Here is a 22125-nt window from a genome sequence, read left to right on the forward strand (position 1 = left end):
CTCAGTCCTACGTGGCAATCCAAAGGGTTTGTAAGAATCCCTCTATGCCAGGTTGGTGCCATAATCTTCATACAAAAAAAGGTTAGCAGAAGGGCCTGTGATAGCACCTCCATTTATAATCTAGGATCATACTAAGCCAAGAGACCCAAGAGAGTATCCTGAAATTCCTGTTTCCCCAGAGAAGGAAATCAAAGTGACTGAGAAAGTCAGCATCCCCATTGGAGCTTGAGATAAGGGCATAGGGTCATGGTAGCTCCACAGACATCTTGGAGGATGTAGCAGTAATGGGAGCAGATGACCAAGGGAGTGCCAGGTACATTTTAATGGATTCCAGGAGATGGCTGTAGACAAGATGCCTCTCCTTTATCTATGTCTGGGCACTCTGTACGTCACCCATCGTGCAACCTTAGATGCCATCCTAAGGAGAGAAGGACAAGAAAAGAACTCTGAACTGACAGAGCTTAAATTCTGAATTTACTGAGAAAAGTCACTAAGTATACCTCAAAGTTATAAGACTGAATTTCCTGAATCAAATGAGTTGATAGATGAAAATAAAGAAAATAAAATTATGTGTCCACCTAATTTTATGGTCTGGTGACATTTACATATGTAACTTACTAAAAAAATATTAAATTTCTGATGACAACTGAAATCAATTATAAAATGAAAAGTATGTTTATCAAAGTTCTTATATGTTTTTGTATTAAATATCCAGAATCAGAACCTTTCTTTAGTTAATCTGAACACATAACTGAGCTATATGGATGAGTTAAATTGAGTGGGAAAACAAATCAGTGTACAATGTAATTGTTTATTTGAGGTACTTATATTTATCATGGTGTATATTTATTGAAAACCCATTCTTTCAGCAGGCATAGAACTGTGCTGGGTACTGAGGGGAACTCAGTATCACCTTTTCTGTTGAGGCTAAGATTATGTTTGCATAAAAAAAGAGGAATAAAGAAAGGAGTTCTAGCCTGAATGAATTAGATTCATTCACTATCATTTAGTACAGAGGCATTTACTATTTTTTTATGTTATTTCTATCTTTTGAAAGAGAAGAAAAATACTACAGTTTGTTAAAGAGAATGATTTCTTCTATAGTTACAAATCAAAAAAATAATGTATGAGCCCTTTTGCACGTAATGCTTTCTTTGGAAACGGATTCAAAATTTTCCTCTTGGCATTTTCTTTTTTAAAAATCTGAGGCAAATACAGTGGCTATGAGACAGGGTAATGGAAAACTGGGAATTTTTTTTTCCATCTTTTTTCAACAGGTTCAAAATAAAAATTGGGAGAGTACTTCAATACTTTTTTTCTTATTTAGCAACTTTTCCTTCATTTTTGTGTATTCATTAAAAAGACTAGGTATTTATCATTTCTGTTTGTGGAGTGCTATTAAAAATTCAGGAGTATGAGTTATGATTGCTGGGCATATCTGACAGAAACATCAAAGACCTAGATACATGGTATCCAAAGATACCATCAAAGACCTAGATATGAACGTGGTATCATAGGAGGAAATTATAGTTCATGCTTAAAAGTACTGATGGCACGTTCATAGCCCAAATATAAAAGGAACAAGTAAATACACGGAAGGAAAAAGTTTTCTTCTTTAGGGGAAAAAGTACTTGGACCTGAGTCTATAACTGAGGTCAAAGCATCATTTTTTATGCTTTATTTACTGAGTCCATAAAAGTACTTTAACTTTTTATCTGAAAAAGTACAAATATGATATTGTAATTTTTTCTGAGTTGCCTCATTATTTGATGATATTATGCTTCTTTTGAATTTATTCACTAAAGAGATTATATTTTTCTATCCAATGGCTTAGTACAAAAGATACTGGGAGACTAACCTCTGGGCCAGCCGCATTGGAGATTCTAATTGTTTGCCATCCATCACCCCTAGCCACCACATCTATGTCACTTCTGGATGGAAATTATATAATCCTATAGAACATTTCGGAGTGATCTATCAAATCAAATTGCTTGTTCTTATGCCAACAGGAAATCCTATTCAAAAGGCATGGTTGGGCAAAGCTTTTGCATATTGAACTGCTAAGGGAAAAAAAGGGCAGAAACAAAGATATGTTTGCTGGAAAATGGGCAAGATCGTTTCATGTCATCTTACTTATTAATCTTTGCAACAACATTCTGAGGTTGGTATTGTTTCCATCATTTTATATTTGAGAAAAGTAAGGCTTACAGAGTTTGAGTGATCATCTAAAGGAATGTAGCTAGTTAAGCCCACATCCTGCCCAGTAAGTGAGCAGAAACACTGACCCACAGTGAGAAGCTGTGGTTGATATAGCGTCATCAGAAGGAAGTTGAAGGAGGGGGTTCAAAGCAAGTATCTTAACACACCAATAAGCAAATAGAAGCTGAGATGGTCAGTCCCTGGAAGCTGAGTAGAAGAGCAGATGCTAAAAGTAGACTCAGGTAAAATAAAATAGTTTAATGGAAATTAGTGTGAAGTTAGAGTAAAGTTGATGCTTGTTATAAGGGACTCTATTTCTATCATTTATGTGACTAATTAAATTACCTTTCTTTTATCAAGCTTATTAGAGTTTTCCTATATTTCACTCTATAATTCTTCAAAAATAGTTGAGACACCTTGATGGAAGCAAGAGATAGAAATAGTACAGTGAGCTGTACTAGAAATGGTTCCTGCCCACAAAGAGCTTAAAGTCTATTGGGTGTGGGTGTGACTCGGGGTAGAAACTAATTAAACAAATATTAATTCAACAAAGGGTGGGTGGGTAGCCCTCCATCTCTGACTCCTGGTGTTCATGCCTTTATGTGGCTCACAATTAAGAATTGTGGGTGGGACCTGTGTCTCTTTCTCAAGAAGAATGGATTCAGGTGACATAGCAAAGTAGAAAGAATTGAGAGAGGGAAAATGGACTCAAACCTAGATGTCTGATGTTAAATAAGAGCTAAGAAAGACAGAGTTGCTGACAGATTCTGTTAGGAGTGAGACATTGAGTGGATTGAAACCCTGAAAGAAATGAAATTAGAGACTCAAAAGGTAAGAAGTTTCAGTTTCATCAACGTGAATATTGAACGCATTAAGAGAAGGAAAGTAGAGTAGGAGAAACAGAAGAAAGAAAACACGGCTCTTCAATAGAGGCTATTTATACCATAATTCCCTAACAAGTAGTAGTAAATTGGGTGACAGTGCTCCAGAGCAGGAGGATGATATATATGGCAGTAAAGTCTAATATCTAGATGTGACAGTGACATCACTGAACTCTGTTACCAAAGCAATTACTTGAAATTTTTCATCAAAACAACTCAACAAATCATAGTACAAATACTCTTACAGTTATGAAAAAAGAGGATAGAGGAGCTATTCCATGTTGTACGTGCTTCAAAGTCCTGAAGCCAGTAGTGGTTAATTGTCCCAAACTGTCACTGATTTTCATGTGATGCTTTTCTTCCTCTATGTCTTTATTCTGATATAAAAGATTAATAATTACCATATTCTTTTAAGCATTTGTGGTATCTATAATCTTAATGAAATTCTAAATATTATTTCTTCTGGAAATAATTACAACTTTCTAAAATTAATTGCTCTATACTTTCACTTGATAAAAATTAATAATTTAAATGGGGTGTTACAACAAAAGAGTGACATTTTTATCTTATTAAAATTTATTTTTACCCATAATTCCTTGTAAAGTAAAAGGATCTTAGAATCTCTTCTTTAACTCCTGACATTTTTCAGGTTATCCTGAATATTTTCATGATAAATAACATCAATGATATATGTTAATATAAGAGCCCATACTAATATAACTTTTACCATAACTAGATTAAAATTTTGAAAATCATTGTTAATTTAAATAAGAAAAGGAAAAAGAATTCTGTTTATTAAAATAATATGTTAAAAAGATAAAGTCTTTTCCCCATATTATTTTCCAATGCTGGAAAGTGAACAACGTGAAACCAGGTGACTGACTCCTCAAACATCAAGCAAAGATCTTGTAAAAATACTCAAAAGAATTTGATTTGATTTTGTGGGTTCGTCCTGATTTAGGTTCTTGTAGTTGTTTTATTAATTTTGAGAGCAACAAAAACAAATGTTGAGATTTCATTATGAATCAAACATTGTTCTAAACAATCAATCTTCAAAAGAATCCTGTGATGTAGATATTATTATCATCCTCATTAAACAGATGAGAAAATTGAGGTTCCAAGATGCTGGATAAATAGTCAAAGATAGGGGAATTCTCTGGCAGTCCAGCGGTTAAGACTCTGCTTCGACTGTCAGGGGTGTGTGTTCCATCCCTGGTCGGGGAACTAAGATCCCACATGCCTCACGTTGGTGGCCAAAAAAATTAATTAAAAAAAAAAATTAGTTGAAGATAATACAGTTATTAGTCCTTGAAGCCCAAATACAGGTATAGACCATCATGACCAAGTATATTCACAAACACATGCAAAATCGCCTGGGCAGTCTTTTTTTTTTTTTAATTCATCAAAGAGTCTAAAAAAACCCCAATATTCCTTAGATTACTTAAATACTATGCTTAAGGTTCTGACCTGGCAAGATGCCAGGCTAGATGACAGCCACATTTTTTTATACACAGTGTTTTTCCTTCCTCAAAAAAAAAGTTTTTTGACTCTGTCCTTTCATAATCACTGTAGTCAGTTTCTTTTCTTCAAAATGCATGGACCTAGGTATCTAATTTAATGAATCTGAGTATGTGTATCGATCATATATTACACCTTGAAGTCTTGACAGATGGAATGGGGGCTGTTTAAAGTCAAATAAAGAAATGATTATTTCAAAGAATATTTATTCAAACTCAAAATACATTTCTAAGAACCTAGGGGAAAATTAAATTCATTTTAAGACTCCACCACTTGGAATGCAGGAAAGGGAAAATCAAAACACAAAAGAAATGTAATATAAATGAAATCGTGGTACGAATTCTAAAGACAAATATTCTAAAGCTAATGCAGTAAAATTAAAAACCATTAAATTAGCTTATAAGTAGCTATTATCACAAGCTCATAAATCATATCTACAAATTGAATATGAACAATAACAATTAAGATGCAATCTCATCATACTAGGATAGAAATTTGAATCTTTTGCCATCAAAAATTAAAAATCAAGCAGTGAGTAAATTTACTTAAAATGAGGATGTTAACAGAATTTTGAAAGAAGGTGTTGGGAGAGATCCAATAAATAATAAAAAGTAAAGATTTTAATATGCTTTTTGTTCTTGAACATCATAAATTTCCTAAAAGGAGTTTCAAATAAGTATTATCAAATGGAAAGCATCACTTACAATAAAGGCATCTTTGAGCCATGATATTCAGATTCAGTAAGAGGAAGCCACTAGGGATCCAATCAATATGATTTTGGATGCTAAGAGTTATGAAATGAAATATCAAAATGCTCCTTGATCACCTTAGCAAGACTTTAATGGCAGAATCTCCAGTATGAATCCCTAAATATTTCATGCACTGAATTAATTTAACTTATTCTGCAAACCCCTTACCTCTCCTCACCCCATACCTCACCAAAACAACTTATCCCGGTTTTCTTAGCTTATGTTAAAAGTGCAATTATTCATTGGAGCAAAATCCCACATATAAAGAAATAGATCACAATCTTTTCTAAGGAAGTACATTTGCATTAAAAACTGCTTTCATGATGTCCTTTAATTTGGCAATTTATCACCACACATTTAATAATTTAAGTCTGTGCTTAGGAATATAAACCTGACTGGGAGTAAGTTTCTTTTTTTTTTTCTTTTCCTTTTCCTCTTCTTTTCCCTCTTCCTCTTTCCTTTCTTCTTCCCTCCCCTCCCCACCCCTCTTCTCTTATTTCTCTCTCTCTCTCTCTCTCTCTCTCTCTCTCTCTCTCTCTCTCTCTCTCTCTCTCTCGGGCACAACTTAGAACGAAATACAATTGTCTTACTGCGTTCATGGTTTCAGAAAATGTGTTGAATCAACAAAACTGTTATAGCATTACAAAAAAAAGGGAACATTTGGGGTACAGCATAATTGTTTATTTTTAAACAAAATCTGTAATAGCAATTGTGAATAAGTTTGTCTGTTATCTCATATCCTAATGTCCTCTATAACCGAACCTCAAGTGAAAGTATATTACTTAAAATCCTCATCAAATAATCAGGTTTCACAGAATCAAAAGTTCCACAAAGGTTGTTTTATTGAGGATGTAATGAGAAATTTATTCATTCAAATAGCTTTTATATTGTCTTAATTTTCATAATAAAAAATTTGGTAGCTGAACTTAGGAAATGTGAACATGGTACTCTTTCATACTTGAGAAAATGAAAAAGATGAGAAAGTTACAGTAAAGTTTGTTATAAATTTGTCTGAACTTACTGGGCATTACTGTATCCACCTATTACAAAAAAACAGAAGGGAAGAGGGTCATCAAACTCAATATAACCGATGATGCACAGATTTCCATTAAATTGGTTTTAATTTCTGAGTTATCCCTATCAGCAGTTTACCTTATTCGAAAGCTTCATGTTTATTACTGAAGAATCAGAGAGTTTGAAAACTGGAAGGGAATCTTAAAGATGCCCCGGCCTAACTATTTATTTTTCCCATAATCAAACCAATACCTGGAGAGGTGATGAGACTTGAATTTGCAGTCTTGTTCCATATGAGCAGTCAATGGTACCCCTTTGTTTTTAAGATAAAAATCAAAACTCCTTAACTTGAAACACAAGGACCTTAATGATCCTGCCTGGAACACCCCACCACTGCCTGTTCCCTTTCAGTCTGACTAAGAGTTAGGAGGCTTTCTCCAACGTCTCTCTTCCTTTTCCCTGTCACACAGAATGATAAATCCCAAGAAAACAGGCTTATTCTTGTCTGTATCCCCAGGGTTTGCATACTGCTTTGCCTGTAGTAGATGCTCAAGAAATATTTTTTTAGTTGATAGTTGAAATAACTGTATGACATTTGAGTATTTTAGTATCATTTGGACAGACATCAGTCTGATTCTCCCCTCATTCTTGTCCCTCTAGCCAAACTTTTCTCTATGTCCTCTAATTTCCTAATAACTTTTAACTCTGTCCTGCTTTCTTTATCCCTCTTGCCATTACTATATTTTAGATAGTGAGTGGCTCACTTCTGTGTGATTGCAAACATCACTTAATTGACATCCACATTTCTGTTTCTGACCTCCTTCAGAGTGCTGCCACCTATCTTTTGTAATACATCTAGAAGCCTACAACTTCTCATCACCTCCTTTGCTGCTCCCCTGCTTTGAATTGTTGTCGCCTCTTGTCTGCATTCCTTAATGGTTCCCCAGCAGGTCTCCCAAAGTCTACCCTTACCCTCCTACAACCTATTCCCAAGAAAGCCACCAGAATTATCATTTTAAATTTGCTGTCATGTCACTTTTCAGCAAAATGGGCAATGTATCCCAAGTCTTTACATTGCCTTATAAGGGCCTGCATTTTCTGGACCACTTTGTCTCACTCATCTCCAGCTTATTCATTCTATTCCAGCCATGCTGGCTTTCTCAACACACTCTTGTCTTTGAGCTTTTGATAAAATACTCCCACTGCCTGGAGCCCTCTTCACCAAATAATTATTTGGTCCAGTCTCCACCTCATTCACCTCTTCATCCACATCATATTTTCCCAATGGTGAGCTTTCCTGAATGCCTTTTTAATACTGTGCAATGCCAAGGATTCCACAGAGTATTCTTTTTCTTTTTTTCTTTTGTCTGCATTGGGTCTTCATTTCCGTGCGTGGGCTTTCTCTAGTTGCATTGAGCGGGGGCTACTCTTTGTTGTGGTACACGGGCTTCTCTTCGCAGTGGCCTCTCCTGTTGTGGAGCACGGGCTCTAGGCATGCGGGCTTCAGTAGTTGTGGCACGTGGGCTCAGTAGTTGTGGCTTGCGGGCTCTAGAGCGCAGGCTCAGTAGTTATGGCTCATGGACTCAGTTGCTGTGCAGCATGTGGGATCTTCCCAGACCAGGGCAAAAACCCGTGTCCCCTGCATTGGCAGGCAGATTCTTAACGACTGCGCCACCAGAGAAGCCCCACAGAGTATTCTTATACCTCCTTTTAATGTCTTGTTTTTCCAATTGTCTATAGGACTTATCAACTTCAAACATATCATACAATTTGCTCTTTATTATGTGTATAATCTATCTTTTTTTACTGGAATGTAAGCTCTATATGGGGAGGAATCTTTGCTTTATTTGTCCATATATCCCAGACACTTAAAAAAAATGCCTGGAATATAGTAGATGCTCCATAAATATTTCTTTAATGATGTGGTACAAGGACATTATGCAGCTGTGCCTTAAAAGATTATAAGTCAAAATTCTTCCACAATGTTCAGTGACAATATTAACTTCTTTTCATGAACAATTGTATACTTTTTTCCTCTTTCTTTTTGGTTAGTCCAAGCTCTATTCATCTATAATCAGCCAAGGTGTTTCTTCAAGCCTCCACTGACAGTCTTTTCTAAGCAAGCCATCCAATAGGATGACCAAATGCAAACAAGGGTGACTTTGAGCATACTAAAACACTGCCTTCAGGGAAGTAATATCAGTTGGGTGGGATATGGGCAGGTTGCATGGGTACATAAGTATCCCAGAAAGTTTTTAGGCCATTTCTCACAATGAGGCATTAATATTGCTAAACTACCATGCAGAGTGAGAAGAAAGGCTTGGGAAACAGGAACACAATTGCTAAAGTTCAAGTAGATATTGAAATTCAAAAATAACAGTAGTTCAGGCACATATAGGAAAGGTGGAGCTACAGCATAGGAATAAGGATCAGAGAAAACAGATATAAACTATAACAAAAGGCAAAAAAACAAAAGCTCAACTAAAAATGAGAGAAGGAGCAAGGAAAACCTAAATCCAGGCAGTTGGGGAACAGCATATTTGAAGGAAAAGTAAACTTACGGCTAAGTGACAGAAGCAGATTCAAAGGTGCTAGTGACAACAAAAATCTTGACAAAACAGGATGTTTCAGCCCGTGAATTGTGCATTCATCCCTTGATGTCAGCAACTAGTCCCTAAGCATGACCATTATAAGGCTCAATATGGCCATGACATAAGACAGGTAAAATATTACCAACTCACTCTTAGTAAAGATCTTTATCAGTTCCTATTTTCTAAAAAAATTCATCTATTCACAATTGCTCTGCTCTGTTCTAAGTCAGCTGATTTAACACTGCTTTGGAAAGGAGTTGTGGATGTATGGGGGTTCAATTCCTTTTTCTCCACTCATTTTCCAATCATAATGTAAATATCATTAAGATAGAGTGCTTTACTTGGTTCTGTTACATATTCAATTACATCTTCAAATCTTACTCAAAAGGAGGCTTGTTAAAATATGTTCAGTGAGCTAACAGTATGATAAGCATAGTTATAAGAAAGTACTTCCTGTTATTGTAAGTTTTGGTTAATGAAAATTGTTTCCTGAAGATTCAGAATAATATGCTGTCCTTACAAGAGTTAAATCAATATTTTCTTGGTGTGAAAGCTTCATTAAGAAAAAATTTCTGCATATGATTCATTGAAATGTATTATTACCATAAAATATTGGTTTATAAGCTGTGGTAACATTGATGCTAAAAGCACAAAACACATCAAGAAGATGTCTGAATTTAGGACTTTAGAAAGAACTATTTGCAATGTTGATTAAAATACTCATGAAGGACTTTTGAAGTTGTATATAGCTGGTTTTCATGGATATATTTGGTCTTTGTAGAAGCATATGGAAATGCATATTTAATTTGACAGTATTTTGCAAATCATACCCACTTCAGAATACCTTGCAAAGTAGAAATGCTTCCATATGCTAGAAGATGGTTTGTCTGTTATGCTGAGAGTAAAGAAAGAGCCATATATCCAACAACAAAATTTTAAAAATATTTTCTTGGGCGTTGTGGATTATGAAAGTAAAGGAAAATTCAAAGGACAATGTCCTTGTACTTAAACATTTAGAATTAATTTAGTCAATTTTTCAAACAATCACATTGGACATACTAAGATGAATTCTCACAAGGATCACAGGCCCCCTTTAAAAAAAAAAAAAAGAATCAAATGGGCATTTTCTGCCTAGGTTTCCATGCCTGTGCCAAATCTTCTGAGACTCTGACCACATCTGATTGGAGCAAGGATTTATAAGAGAATGAAGGCAAGCTATCTCTATAGGACGTTACCATGATGGGGACAAACCTCCATCCTAGAGAAAATGATAACTCCCACTCAATCAAACCCTCTCCTCTGGGGTAGAGTTAAAAACAAGTGACCAAAGAGAAAATGGATCATAGGAATTCAGACCTCTCTTCTGAGTAATGCATTCCAAGTATTCCTGTGACCTGTGAAGTTGGCACAGCTCAGTCTTGGAAGCACCAGGACCCAGTGGGTCTGTGTGTGATGAGCAGTTTCCCAAGCTGCCCCGCACAACAGTATCATTGCACCGTGGCTGTTTTGACAGTCATAAAAAGTCAGATGGATACATGTGTTTTCTCAACAAGAACAAATAAAAGTTTAGCAGTAGCTCTCCATAGTTTATATTAAAAACGCTTGCAGATTCTGAAGGTTACTTTAGGGACAAAACTTGAAGTAATTAAAACAAGAGCAGAAGTTCTTTGACAAGTTTTACTTTTTGTGTTTAAAAGGTTCACTGACCTCATATATCTCCAGGGACACAAGTCTGCAATTTTCAAAGAGAAAATAAATTTTGAGGTTTCAAAGGACTTCAGTTTTCTCAAATTAATCTTTATGTCATCATTATCTGAGAATAGTGATTTGCGAGCAACAATGGCTTTAATGTATCTTTTTATACTGATGATTACTATTTTGGTTTTCTTTTAAGAGCCAGGATTCCTTTATCTCTTAAATTGAGAAAATCAGATTATTTACTGAAATTATTTTTAACTGTGATCATGCCTCAGTGCATAAACGTTATTTTTATGATCCCAGCTTAAATTCACACGGGAAAATTGTCTAGATGATTATGCACAGTAAAGTGTCAAGCCAAGAAGATGAGGGATCCTTTTAGAGTTATTGATCTAAAATGGTTTCTGAATGAAGACAGGTATAGGTTATATGCCATGAATCCATAAACGAGTTTTCTTCAATCAAATTGTCTTCTTTTGGATCCCTTACAATGAGGCTTTGGGGACTAGGATTTGCAATAGGTATAACCCACTCATGAGCATGGCTCTGGAACTAAGTGTATGAAGCATACTTGATTTTACCACTGTTTATAATTTCTAAAATATTGTAGAATAGAGATAAAGAGCAATTTTATGATAATCGGCAGACTTTTAAATGTTAAGTCAATAACTCAGATTCCATAAAAATTCTAGTAAAGAGTATAAAAAGATAAAGATCACCTGACATATCCCTTAAAGAAATGTCATTTAAGTAACTCTTCTTTATACTTCCTTAAATTTATGAAACTAATCAAGTGAAACCCCCTAATAGGCAACAATTTCAGCTTTCAAAGTAACAGAGAGAAAATTTACTCAGTTAACATAGCATTCCATTTTGCAGAGGAATTGTATCTGTATGTTGGTGGTGAACCAACTTCTTCAAGCTTTTCCAAAGCAGCTCTGAGTTAAAGTTATCTATTCCTTCACTGTTCCTATGGCAATATCTGAAAATTCACCCAGCAATTATTAAGAAATTGCCTTGTGGCACATATTCTATCCCTGTGTTACCTGTTATTTAAATTGTTTATTCAGCTATTGAAATGGCATCTCTCCAAATAGATTGTATGATTTAAAAATCATATGAAATATCCTATATTTATTTCTATCTATTAAAGTTTCTTGTACAAAAATCTATGTTGTTTATATTTGCTCATGCCTCCTCAATTGACTCAGGAACATTCTCTTTACTTGGTAAAGCAGTGAGCACCTTAGAAAGGATACTCGTTTTGGAGTAGGATAAAATGGAAGGTTCATCATGTTTAATTCCTAAGATTGGAAAGATGTATGAATATATTGGAAGTCCTCATTATTTGATTACAAATGGAATACCGGGAAAAGGCCATTTAAAATACATCTATTTTAAAACAGTAAACCATACTTTTTGAAGTAAATAATGGAGGAAAAAAGAATAAAAGATTTGATTGAGATGCTCTTGAAAATAAAATTTTAAATTGTAAAATAAATATAATTTGACAAAACTTACATTAAAATTATAATATGCTAATTATTAAAAAGAATAATAAATTGTGGGGGTTTTGTGTGTATTTTAACAAATGTGATAGCAAACTACAATCTTTTTTGTATTACATTTAACTTTTTTAGCATGAGCATAAAGATGATCATTTCCACAAAATTTTTGAAGCATTCATCATTTCCTTTTAATCCCTAATATTCTAGTCATTTGCTTTTGAAGTACTGTGTCTAATTTCTTCTACTTCATCTGTTAATGGTTCTGACTCTGACATATTCTCATTGTCCATGATTTTGTGATTCAGCAGTTCTTCAGTATCACTTGCATCATGAAATCCTGAATCTCTTGAAAAATGTTACTTTACAATTCATTTGCGTTAAGTTTTTATTGTGTTATGCTTATAACATTCTATAATCAGCAAGAGTCTAAACTTTTTTATGATAACATAGAGATAAATGCTAATACTAATTGGGAAAGGGTGTTTAGAAAAGGCTAATTTTATAAATGGGTAGTTCATTAGTAAAAATTTCCTACTGTGACAGTTTTTGCTTCCCTACATTGTCATATATCTTTGGGGACTGGAATAATGCTTTGGTAATCAGGAACTCTTGCAATTTGCAATCAGATGAAAGTAAGGGCTATAAAGTAAGCAAGTGGTAAAGCTGGAAATGCAAATTGGTGTCTTTTACAAATGTCTGTTGTTGACCTAATGACTGTGGATGAGAAACTCCTGGGCAAGAGGACCAATGGTTGAGGCATTGAGAGAATCAATGAAAAAGTGAAAGAGAAAACCTTATAAAATATAGAAGAATAATCACATACATTGGAGCAGAAGCAAGGGAAAGTGGTACACTAGAAGATTAGGGCTGTGGGAGGTACACATTAAGGACAAAGGGGATGGCCAAGTACATTTAATATGGCTGTCTGATAGGGCAGGAAGTTGTGGCTGAGAAGTCATCCATGTTAATTCATACTGAACATCTAACTCCAGAAACATGCTAAATAGGTAGAACAGATGCCCTGGGAGGTCTAGGTCATAGATCAACTAGGAATTCTGTGAAAACTCTCACTGAGAAATCTATTGATACTGGCCTGTTCCATTTGAAAGCATTTGGAGTCTTGTGAATTCACACACCTACACTTCCTTGTTCTCTCAGCGTTTAACAACAAGACCTTATGCAGGTAGTAGACAAGGATGTGATAAGTAGTAAGTCAGAAAGAATCACAGAAACCAAAACAAGGTTTAAATTATAGATGAGTTTTGGGCTATGGTATTCTCCAGTATCGCCTGGAGAAGTATGTAGAATCAAATATTTCAAGTCAGCACTCCCCAGAACAAATGTGCATTAGATGCTCTCTCCATATAACATTAATTGTACAGTTGGGTCATGCATGGTACCTGCTTATAATTTTTTAAGTCTTTTTTTCTAAATTTTCTTGATGCTTATTATTATCCTTTCTTAGACTTCCCTATATTGTTTTATAGGAAACAATGTTGTTTTCTTTTATTGTTCCTCTTTTTTTAAGTTCCCTAATAATAATAATAACCTACATTTCTGAGTTCTAAAATATGCCTTAACCATGCACTGATGTCAGCCAGCCTCTTCTATTGGTTCTTTTTAACCTGCAAATGACTTATTATAATAAAGGAGATGACTCAAGTTCTCAATAAAGCTTTGAAAATGTTATCTCTACTTAAAGTCTTCAATCAAATACTTCTAGCTGTTTATGGAAATGTGTTGGCATGATTTGAAATTCCGGCATTTAAAAAAAATTATCAGTTGGCCCCATTCTTGGCCACTCAGAAAACTTAAAAAAAAAAAATTGTAGGAGAAACTAGCATTTCAAGAGATATATGAGACCATTTGGAGGTTTTTTATGCCAGCATGGAAAGTGAGGAACAGCAGTTTTCTTGTATGTGTTATTTCATTGGACAGGGTAAAAAAGTAAGCCATAGAAGGAATCTTAATAGCTCACATAATCCACTCCTGTTTTCATGCTAGAGTCTCTCTAAAAAAAAAGAAGAGGTGGGTGGTGGTGTCTTGAATTGCAGTCTATAGGTTCTCACAGAAGAATCTTTTTATGGTCCTCAGATATGCTTGAATCCCCTAAAACCAAAAGGTTAAATATTGATCTGAAGTCTATCAGAAAGGTCAACACTTATAAAGTTAAAAAGAAAAATTCAAGATTTTGAAGTATATTTTTTAAAGTGATACATTTCTGATTGTCAAATTCTTACAATTAAAATATTTTCCTTCATATTTCAGAGCAATAATTAACTGTGTAGACTAAATTGAAGTCAGCCCTGAAGGAAGAAGACACAGATAACATTTACTCACAACCAGTTCTAACTTTGTATAATTCTTAGCTACAGACAAGGTTTAGAATATGACACTGGAATGAGAAAAAGTGATGATAAACTAGGAAAAGGTCAAATTCTAGTTGAGAATGATAGCTTGAGTTACAATGCTTAATGCAGTGGACTGACTCTGGCCTCTACTCATTCTTTTTATTGGCAAAGGTTCTTGGAAAAAGTCTTAGGTCATCATCAGGTTTGAACAATGGCCAAAATGCCTATTTAAACAAAAGAAGGAAGTGAAGTTTCTTGGTACAGATATAATTTACCAGTTGCTAATGGGAACATCATATAAAAGATACTTTGAAATTATATAATGAATATTAAACTTTTAGAATGCAGGATTACATGTTCCGGGATCCACTCACTATAGCAGGTAGGCCAACCGCCAACCACTCCCATAATGCCCTTCTTCTCAGCCTTGATAGACATGTATGCATTATGTTGAACCATGCACCTAGAATGCCCCTCACTAACTTCCACCTTCGTCCTGTCCTGCCTCTTTATCGAAGGCTTTGACTACACAATCATTGCACTATAAATATGGGGTCAAATGATATAAAATAAAAAATGATTTAAATATATATACTTAAAAAATACTTGATAAAAGGATGAATGGACCAGGAAAAGTTATATGTACTCTTTATTTGAAATAATGTGTTTAGCCACTAGATGTCACCCTTTTTTAAGCGACAAAGTTTACTTGACAAAGTTTACAACATCAACAGCAGTTACGTTCCACTATAGGGTAGAAGTTGTTACCATCGGAATTAGTCCCTCTGATATCACATAAAAAGAAGCTTTAACAACAGACAAACGAAGAAACGACAAACAGGCTTTCCTGTAAGAAGGGCTACATGAGTCAGACTGAATTGAGTCGTCAGTCTCCAAAGCCAGATAGTTAAAATGCAACAATAGTTAATAACGTATAATTTTCAAAAAAGTTAAAAGCATGGCTCTCATACAAATATAAAATGAACACATATAAAGATCTCAATCAACTCATTAATTAGCAAAGGAGCCAATTAAGATGGTGAGGCCAGTACGAGAGAGAATTCAAGGAATAGAGACTTACAGGGTCAGTCTGAGCTTGGCAATAGGTACAAAACGGTTTAATGTCCCAAAGGTCACAAGCTGTAATCTTTAAGGCTATGTTTCCTGCTTGAGAGAAATGGTCTCTACTAGGCAAAATTCTACAAGTTAACATGCAGCTTCACATTGAGGCAACAAAATACTTAGCCTACATGTATGGATCACCTGTCATGCTTCAGTGGCTATGCTAAGTGCTTTCCATGCATCATCCCATTTTAATCTCACAGTAATTGCCTATGAGGTGAATGCTGATGTTATCTTTATATAGAGGCTAGAACACTATGAAGTCAAGGACATTCTTCAGGTTATGGACCAGCAAGTGAGTGATCAAGCTGGAATGTAAATCTGGTCTGTCTGCATGGTCTTTCTCCTGGGAGCATAGACTTAACAATTGCTTACTGGGTCTAGAGGATGTTGGGATTCTACAAGATGAGGCACATGCGAACACACTACAACCCCTCCACCCTCTCCAGTTCCTCATCCATGAAAGGCAAATAATGGTGAAAGAAATCTGAAGTTCAATAGAGATGCTGTAAAATCAGTTAAACTGCTAACACTTGCATTCTCTAGAATTTGTGTAGATTACTTACCCTCGCTTCCCTTTGCTGATTCCTCTATTGCAATAAATAAGTGGAGAGTTGGAGATGCTCAAGGTAGTGAGTCTTCACACAAAGCAAGCAATACCTTATATACTGTCTATATGGAAAACACTTATGCTAGGTAAAATGTTATCAATGTGGTTTGCTAAAAATGAAAAAGAGACCTTTTAAAATATGTATCGTATTCCTATAATATAATATACGCTTTATATTCTTTTCAGAGAATTTGGGACAAGGGGAGAAATCTAATGTACTGACAATATACTCAAGGAAGATGTCTGCCTAACAAAATACTTGCCTAAAAATGCTCTATTTAATTTTAAAACTTTAAAATCTTGTGGAAATTTTAGACATAATTAAATGAGCTATAGAAAATCATCTTAAATTTGTAAGATTTATATGCACAGAATCTCAAAAATGTGAGGTGCTCCAAGCTTTATTACTAATTCACTTTCAATTCTTATAACGATTATACCACTCAACCAGTGACTGAGAAGATTCAGAAAACTAATCAAATGTCATTATATTACCTATTAGGAGTCTAGACAGTCTCCTCATCACCTACACTCTGATACAACTTTGAAAGGATTTTTTTTACAGGATATTATTTATCTCCATACCAGATTAGAAAAATAGAAACACTTAAGAGTTCCCCAGTCAAATAAAAATGTGTAAATTTGTTGGTGTATCACATTTGCATTTATACTTGCTCTAAAAAAATGGAGTGCTATATAAAAATTGAAAAGTATTTCTTTTTATGTAGTCAGTCTGTTGTTCAGTGTTCAGCTTCTTCAGTTTTCATGGATTATAAAATTTTTTAGGACAGAAGATACTCCTTACAAGACCATTTTATAAGTTTCCAGCTTTAAAGGTAGATGTAATTTTAATAATCACATACCACTTTGAAGCTCTATTAGGCACAGCTCTAGTTGCCTTTGATTTATTCATCAATGTGAGAAACCTGAAATTTTCTAAAGTCTAATTTTTGAAAAAAAGTTAAGTAGTCTCTTCACATTAAACCATCTGCTCTGCATGATTACAGGGACTCATTTTTAGCCTTGAAGCTTCTCTTTTGTGATTAAATTTCTTGTTCAACCAAGAGAACTCTTTGGAAACCATTTATTTCCGATAAAGCATATCATTGTCCATAGAGTAGTAAAATAATTATAATCAGTCCAGATTCTTATTGGATAGCATCTTAAAGAGCTCATGTAAATTTAGCATATTATTAATGCAAGTTCATTTATTCATCACCAAAGAAGAATCTAAAGATAGTACTCACGCAGGTTTAATTGTATAGGCATGCTTTTCATGGACAAAGGCACCAGCAAGACCTCCTGCTCCTGCATTTAAATACTGGATTAAAAAAAAAATACTGGATTGAGAATAAATTAAACTGTATGGGTTTACCTAAATATGTATGACAAAAGTAAACAATGTAATAATTTGACTTTTTTGTTATGAAACCAACTTTTGACAAGATCAGAATGTGTGACTATTTGAACTTTTATAAAAAACAGAATTTAGAGTTACCTTGTTTAAAGAAAAAAAAATGAAACATAGCATTATTAATCGAGAATAAATAGCTATTACTTTTTTAGCCAAATTTTGCCCCAACTAGTAGATAATAGTTCCAGTGACATTTATCTCATTTCAGAGCTCATTCATTTCAATTATTTTGTCACAAACTATTTAAATAATAATAAAAGATTATATTTTTAAAACACTTAAATTTAAATAAAATTGGTTTTATATCCATGCTCCCTGTCAATTAACTTGTCTTCAAATGTCAGTACAAAGTTGATTCCATAAGAATTATCTTTACTTACGTAGAAATTTCACAACATATCAACAAAAAACTCAGATCAATTTGAATTAAGTTCTAAGTGTGGAGCTTTTTTCCCAGAACCTCCTGACTTTTACAGAGCAGCCAGGGAATTGAAGGAATAGTATTCTATAGAGGATGGAAATAGCAAAATTTAATAACCTATACTATTCTATCATGTGCTCTACAGTTAACTAGAGTCAGAAAATACAGTAATGAAAGAAATGGAGGTAAGTAATTCAAATACTTAAAATTGGCCACTGATCCAGTTTTACATTTAGATTAACGTCAATATGGAATAAAAGAATAAAAATATATTAACTAGTTTGTTGATACCTTGTAGGAGCACCAGCAGGCAAAATCAACTCCCCACTCATGTAAGTGGAGTTCAACATTTCCAACTGCATGTGCCAGATCAAAGCCAACCAAACAACCCTGTGGAAGAACATAATAAATTTTGAATTCACTTAATGATTTGAAATAGTAAAGACAGTATACTTAAGAAAATCTTTGACACACTGCTGTACCGTAAATATAGTTCATCCTTTGGTACAGTGACCCACAAAGTATGAGTCACAAAATCCTGGGCATTCCCAAGACCCTTTCAGGTCAAAACAATTTTCATACCATGAAGAAGACATTCTTTGCCTTCTTCACTGTGTTGACATTTGCAATGATAATGCAAAAGCAATGATGGGTGAAATTGCTGGCACCTCAGCACAAATCAAGGTAGTGGAAGCTTGTACTGTCATTGTGTGTCAAAGCCATTCAGTTACAGCATAAAAAAGTTAATTTCACTTCTATATCTCCTTGATAAAAGTATAAAACTAATACATTTATATTAAATCTCAATATCTTAATTTTCCTGTTTTTAAGATTTAATGTGGGAATTATGCATAAGACATTTGACCATATCCTGAAGTAGGATAGTTGTCTCAAAGTAATGCACTTATGCAATTATTTGAGTTGCAAGCTGAATTAGCCACTTTAGGTTACTGGAAAACCGTTTTTGCATGAAAGAGCAACTTATATACAAACAATAGTAGGTCATACTTAGGTATTTGACAGACATATTTTGGAAAATTAAATGAGTCTGTCAATTTAAGGAAAATAACTCACAGGATTTGTTGCCAAGGAAAAAAAGTAGTTACCAAGATAAAGTAGAATTTTGGAAAACTTGTATCCACTTTTATGAATATGACCATTTCCCAGTATTTAAAGATATTTCTGATGAGTTTAGAAGTAATATATAATTTTTAAAAGAACATATACTGAAATATGTAAATATCAATATTTGTAAAATATGATAATAATGAACCAATATTTTCCAAATGACCAATGCTTATTGTTACATATCATGCATGGATAAAAGATCTATTCAAAATGAAAAATCAGCCAATGGATTTTAATGTAACAAAGCATAGAAAGATCAGTGATTTGGTTTCACATTTCATACCACAACTCCCAAGAAGTTCTCACTTGTCAAATTCTGGTGTAGTATCAAAGATTATTCACAATTAACTGAAAAAGCTATTAAACTACTTTTGCTTTTTCTAAATATATATCTGTACAAGGTCCAATTTCATTCCTGTGGTTCACAAAGGAAAAAAAAAATCAAGAGATTGAATGCAGAAGATATATAAAACCAGTTGCCTGCTATGAAGCCAAACAGTAAAGATCTCTATCTATATAAAATATCTGCCAAATATAAAACATTCCTTTTATTGTTTCTTTTAGAAACTACAGTTTTGCTTCCCTAACAATATATTATTTATGTCAGTATGTAATGGGTTTGCCACTTTTGTCCTAAAATAAATAAGTAAATGTATTTTAAAATTCTGTTTTAATTAGAAATACAGTAAATATAGATAGATAGATATAAACAATATTAAAACCTCTTTGAGGTGATCAGTGATTTTTAAGAATGTAAAAGGTTTGCATTACTAAAAAGTTTGAGAACTGCTGCTTTAGTATATCCTGTTAACCTGAAGGAGTTAATAAAATTTTCAGTTTATCACTTAACCCCACATCATGTCATTTAATTTGATCAAGTCTATGCATGCTGTAGTAAATTGCCTTAGTGGTTCCGATTCTACGTCCCTTCCTGTATCCATGTCCCTTGCCACGTAACTTTTCAGTTCCTTCACTGAGAACAGGGTGCAATTCTCCGCCACTGGGATCAGTCAGGTGACTTGTTTTGAGCAAAGGGACATCAGCACATATAATACAAAGAGAATGTCCTAATCACTTGAATGATGAGGCTTGCTCTCCCTTGCCCTCTGCCACCTATATGAGAAGGACTTGCTTCGGCCAACCTACTGGCCCAGATGGAAGATGAAAAAATTGTGGATCAGAGTCATCCTCCCCTGGGCTCAGCCTGGATTCTACTCACCCACATTCTCTTAGTTGGCCAGAGATGCATGAGTGACCTCAGCTGAGATTAGCAGGATCCCTGCAACTAAGTCCTGTCTAGATCAGTTGACACAAAGGTGACCCATAAAAATGATGCTGTTTTTGACTCTATACTGTGTTCTCCCTGTACATTGACTTGAGACCCTAACAGTCTCTTACTATCTGACTCTATTCTGTCCCAGTTAATGACATGAATTTTTTTTAAAAAGCTGATAGTTAAATGGGGGTGATAGTTCACTTGCAAACGTGTCTTACCTCTGAGTTCTTCTGTTGTTTGCTTACTAAGAGCAAACATAATAATTACATTCTTAAAACTTGTAGACTTCCTGCAACTTCGAAGAAACACATCTATGGATTGAAGTTTTTGAAGTAAATAATTGCAGAGGTAAAAAAAAAAAATAATAATTGCAGAGGTACCAATTTTAGATTGTTCTAACACCTCTTAAGAATAAATAACCCCAAACTGCTATTACAGGTACTTTCCCCAGAACAGAGGGATGCAAACCATGACCTGTTCTTTTTTTCTTTCTTTTTTTTTTCATGACCTGTTCTTAATGAATAAAGTTGTATTTGAGCACAACAATCTCATTTGTTTAGATATTGTCTATGGCTGCTTTTGCAAGCACAAATGAATCACTGCAACAGAGACCATATGAACGAAAAATTCTGAAACATTTGCTATTTTGCCCATTACAGAAAAGATTTGCTGACCCCTGCCCTATAGAGAAACTCAATTGGTTTCCATAGAGAAACTCAATATATTGGGGAGTCAGTTAATTAGAAACCTTACTGTAATGTGGCCAGAACTAGAACATCATAAAAGAAAAAGTTCTTACAGGTATTTTGTTTCTAAAACACAAAAAATGAGCAATACATGTCATAAAAATATGACAGATGCTTCATGCTAACACAAATTTTTGAAGCAATAGAAAAGAAATACAGTTAATCTCCATCAAGATTTAGAGGTCATCAAAACTGAGGTTTGCAGACTAGGTTCAATAGATATATATACAGAGACATACATATGTGCAATTAGTTTGTATTTTAAGATACACTTTTAATATTGAAATTAAATTTGGGGGAAAAAAGTTCTGAATTTAAAATTCTCTTTTTTCTCACCAACACATCCAATTAAAGTGCTTTTTTAATGAAAAAATTTTTACAACTTAACTTCTCTTAGACAAGTTTTTACAACACAGGAATAAAATAGCAGCACTTTTATTTTATTATCAATTATTTATAAAGAATGGCACAATGAAGAAACCATGAAACTTCACCTACCATATCCTGTTATTAAAAGCTCTGTGGTCACATCTGTGGCACGATGTAAAATAATCACTTGTGGCTCCTACAGTATGTTTTAATGCATGTACAATTCTTTCCCCATGGGTGGCAGAGAACATAAATTATTAAAATGTGACTGTTTTTAGGAAATGACCGTAAGATACAAACTTGCATGAGATCATCACAAAGCGATTTTACAAAAGTTTCACTAGATGGCAGCATCTTAAAAATAAAGAAAAAACTAATAGTTCTCCAAAACCTCTGTATAGCCATGCAGTTAACATTTTCATTATTTTACGAATAAGAGTAGGTAAAACAATATGAATGTGTGAAAACAGACCTCATCCTTGAGTGTATACTTTATGTAATTTTAAAAATAGAAATCAAATATTTTTCAA

At 34.1% G+C, this 22125-nt stretch overlaps 1 protein-coding gene across 1 annotated transcript in view; it reads right to left on the reverse strand.

Moving 5' to 3' along the window:
- Positions 1-22125, reverse strand: part of KYNU (kynureninase) — an 89911-nt gene that overhangs the window by 14840 nt on the left and 52946 nt on the right. Inside the window, exons 9-10 of the mRNA XM_060151515.1 lie at positions 18368-18466; positions 17489-17562 (exon numbers count right to left, since the gene is read on the reverse strand). Coding sequence (XP_060007498.1) covers positions 17489-17562; positions 18368-18466 — 173 coding nt within the window. The remainder of the gene's footprint in view (positions 1-17488; positions 17563-18367; positions 18467-22125) is intronic.

This window comes from Lagenorhynchus albirostris, chromosome 6, assembly GCF_949774975.1.
Source record: "Lagenorhynchus albirostris chromosome 6, mLagAlb1.1, whole genome shotgun sequence".
Classification (NCBI taxonomy): Eukaryota; Metazoa; Chordata; class Mammalia; order Artiodactyla; family Delphinidae; genus Lagenorhynchus; species Lagenorhynchus albirostris.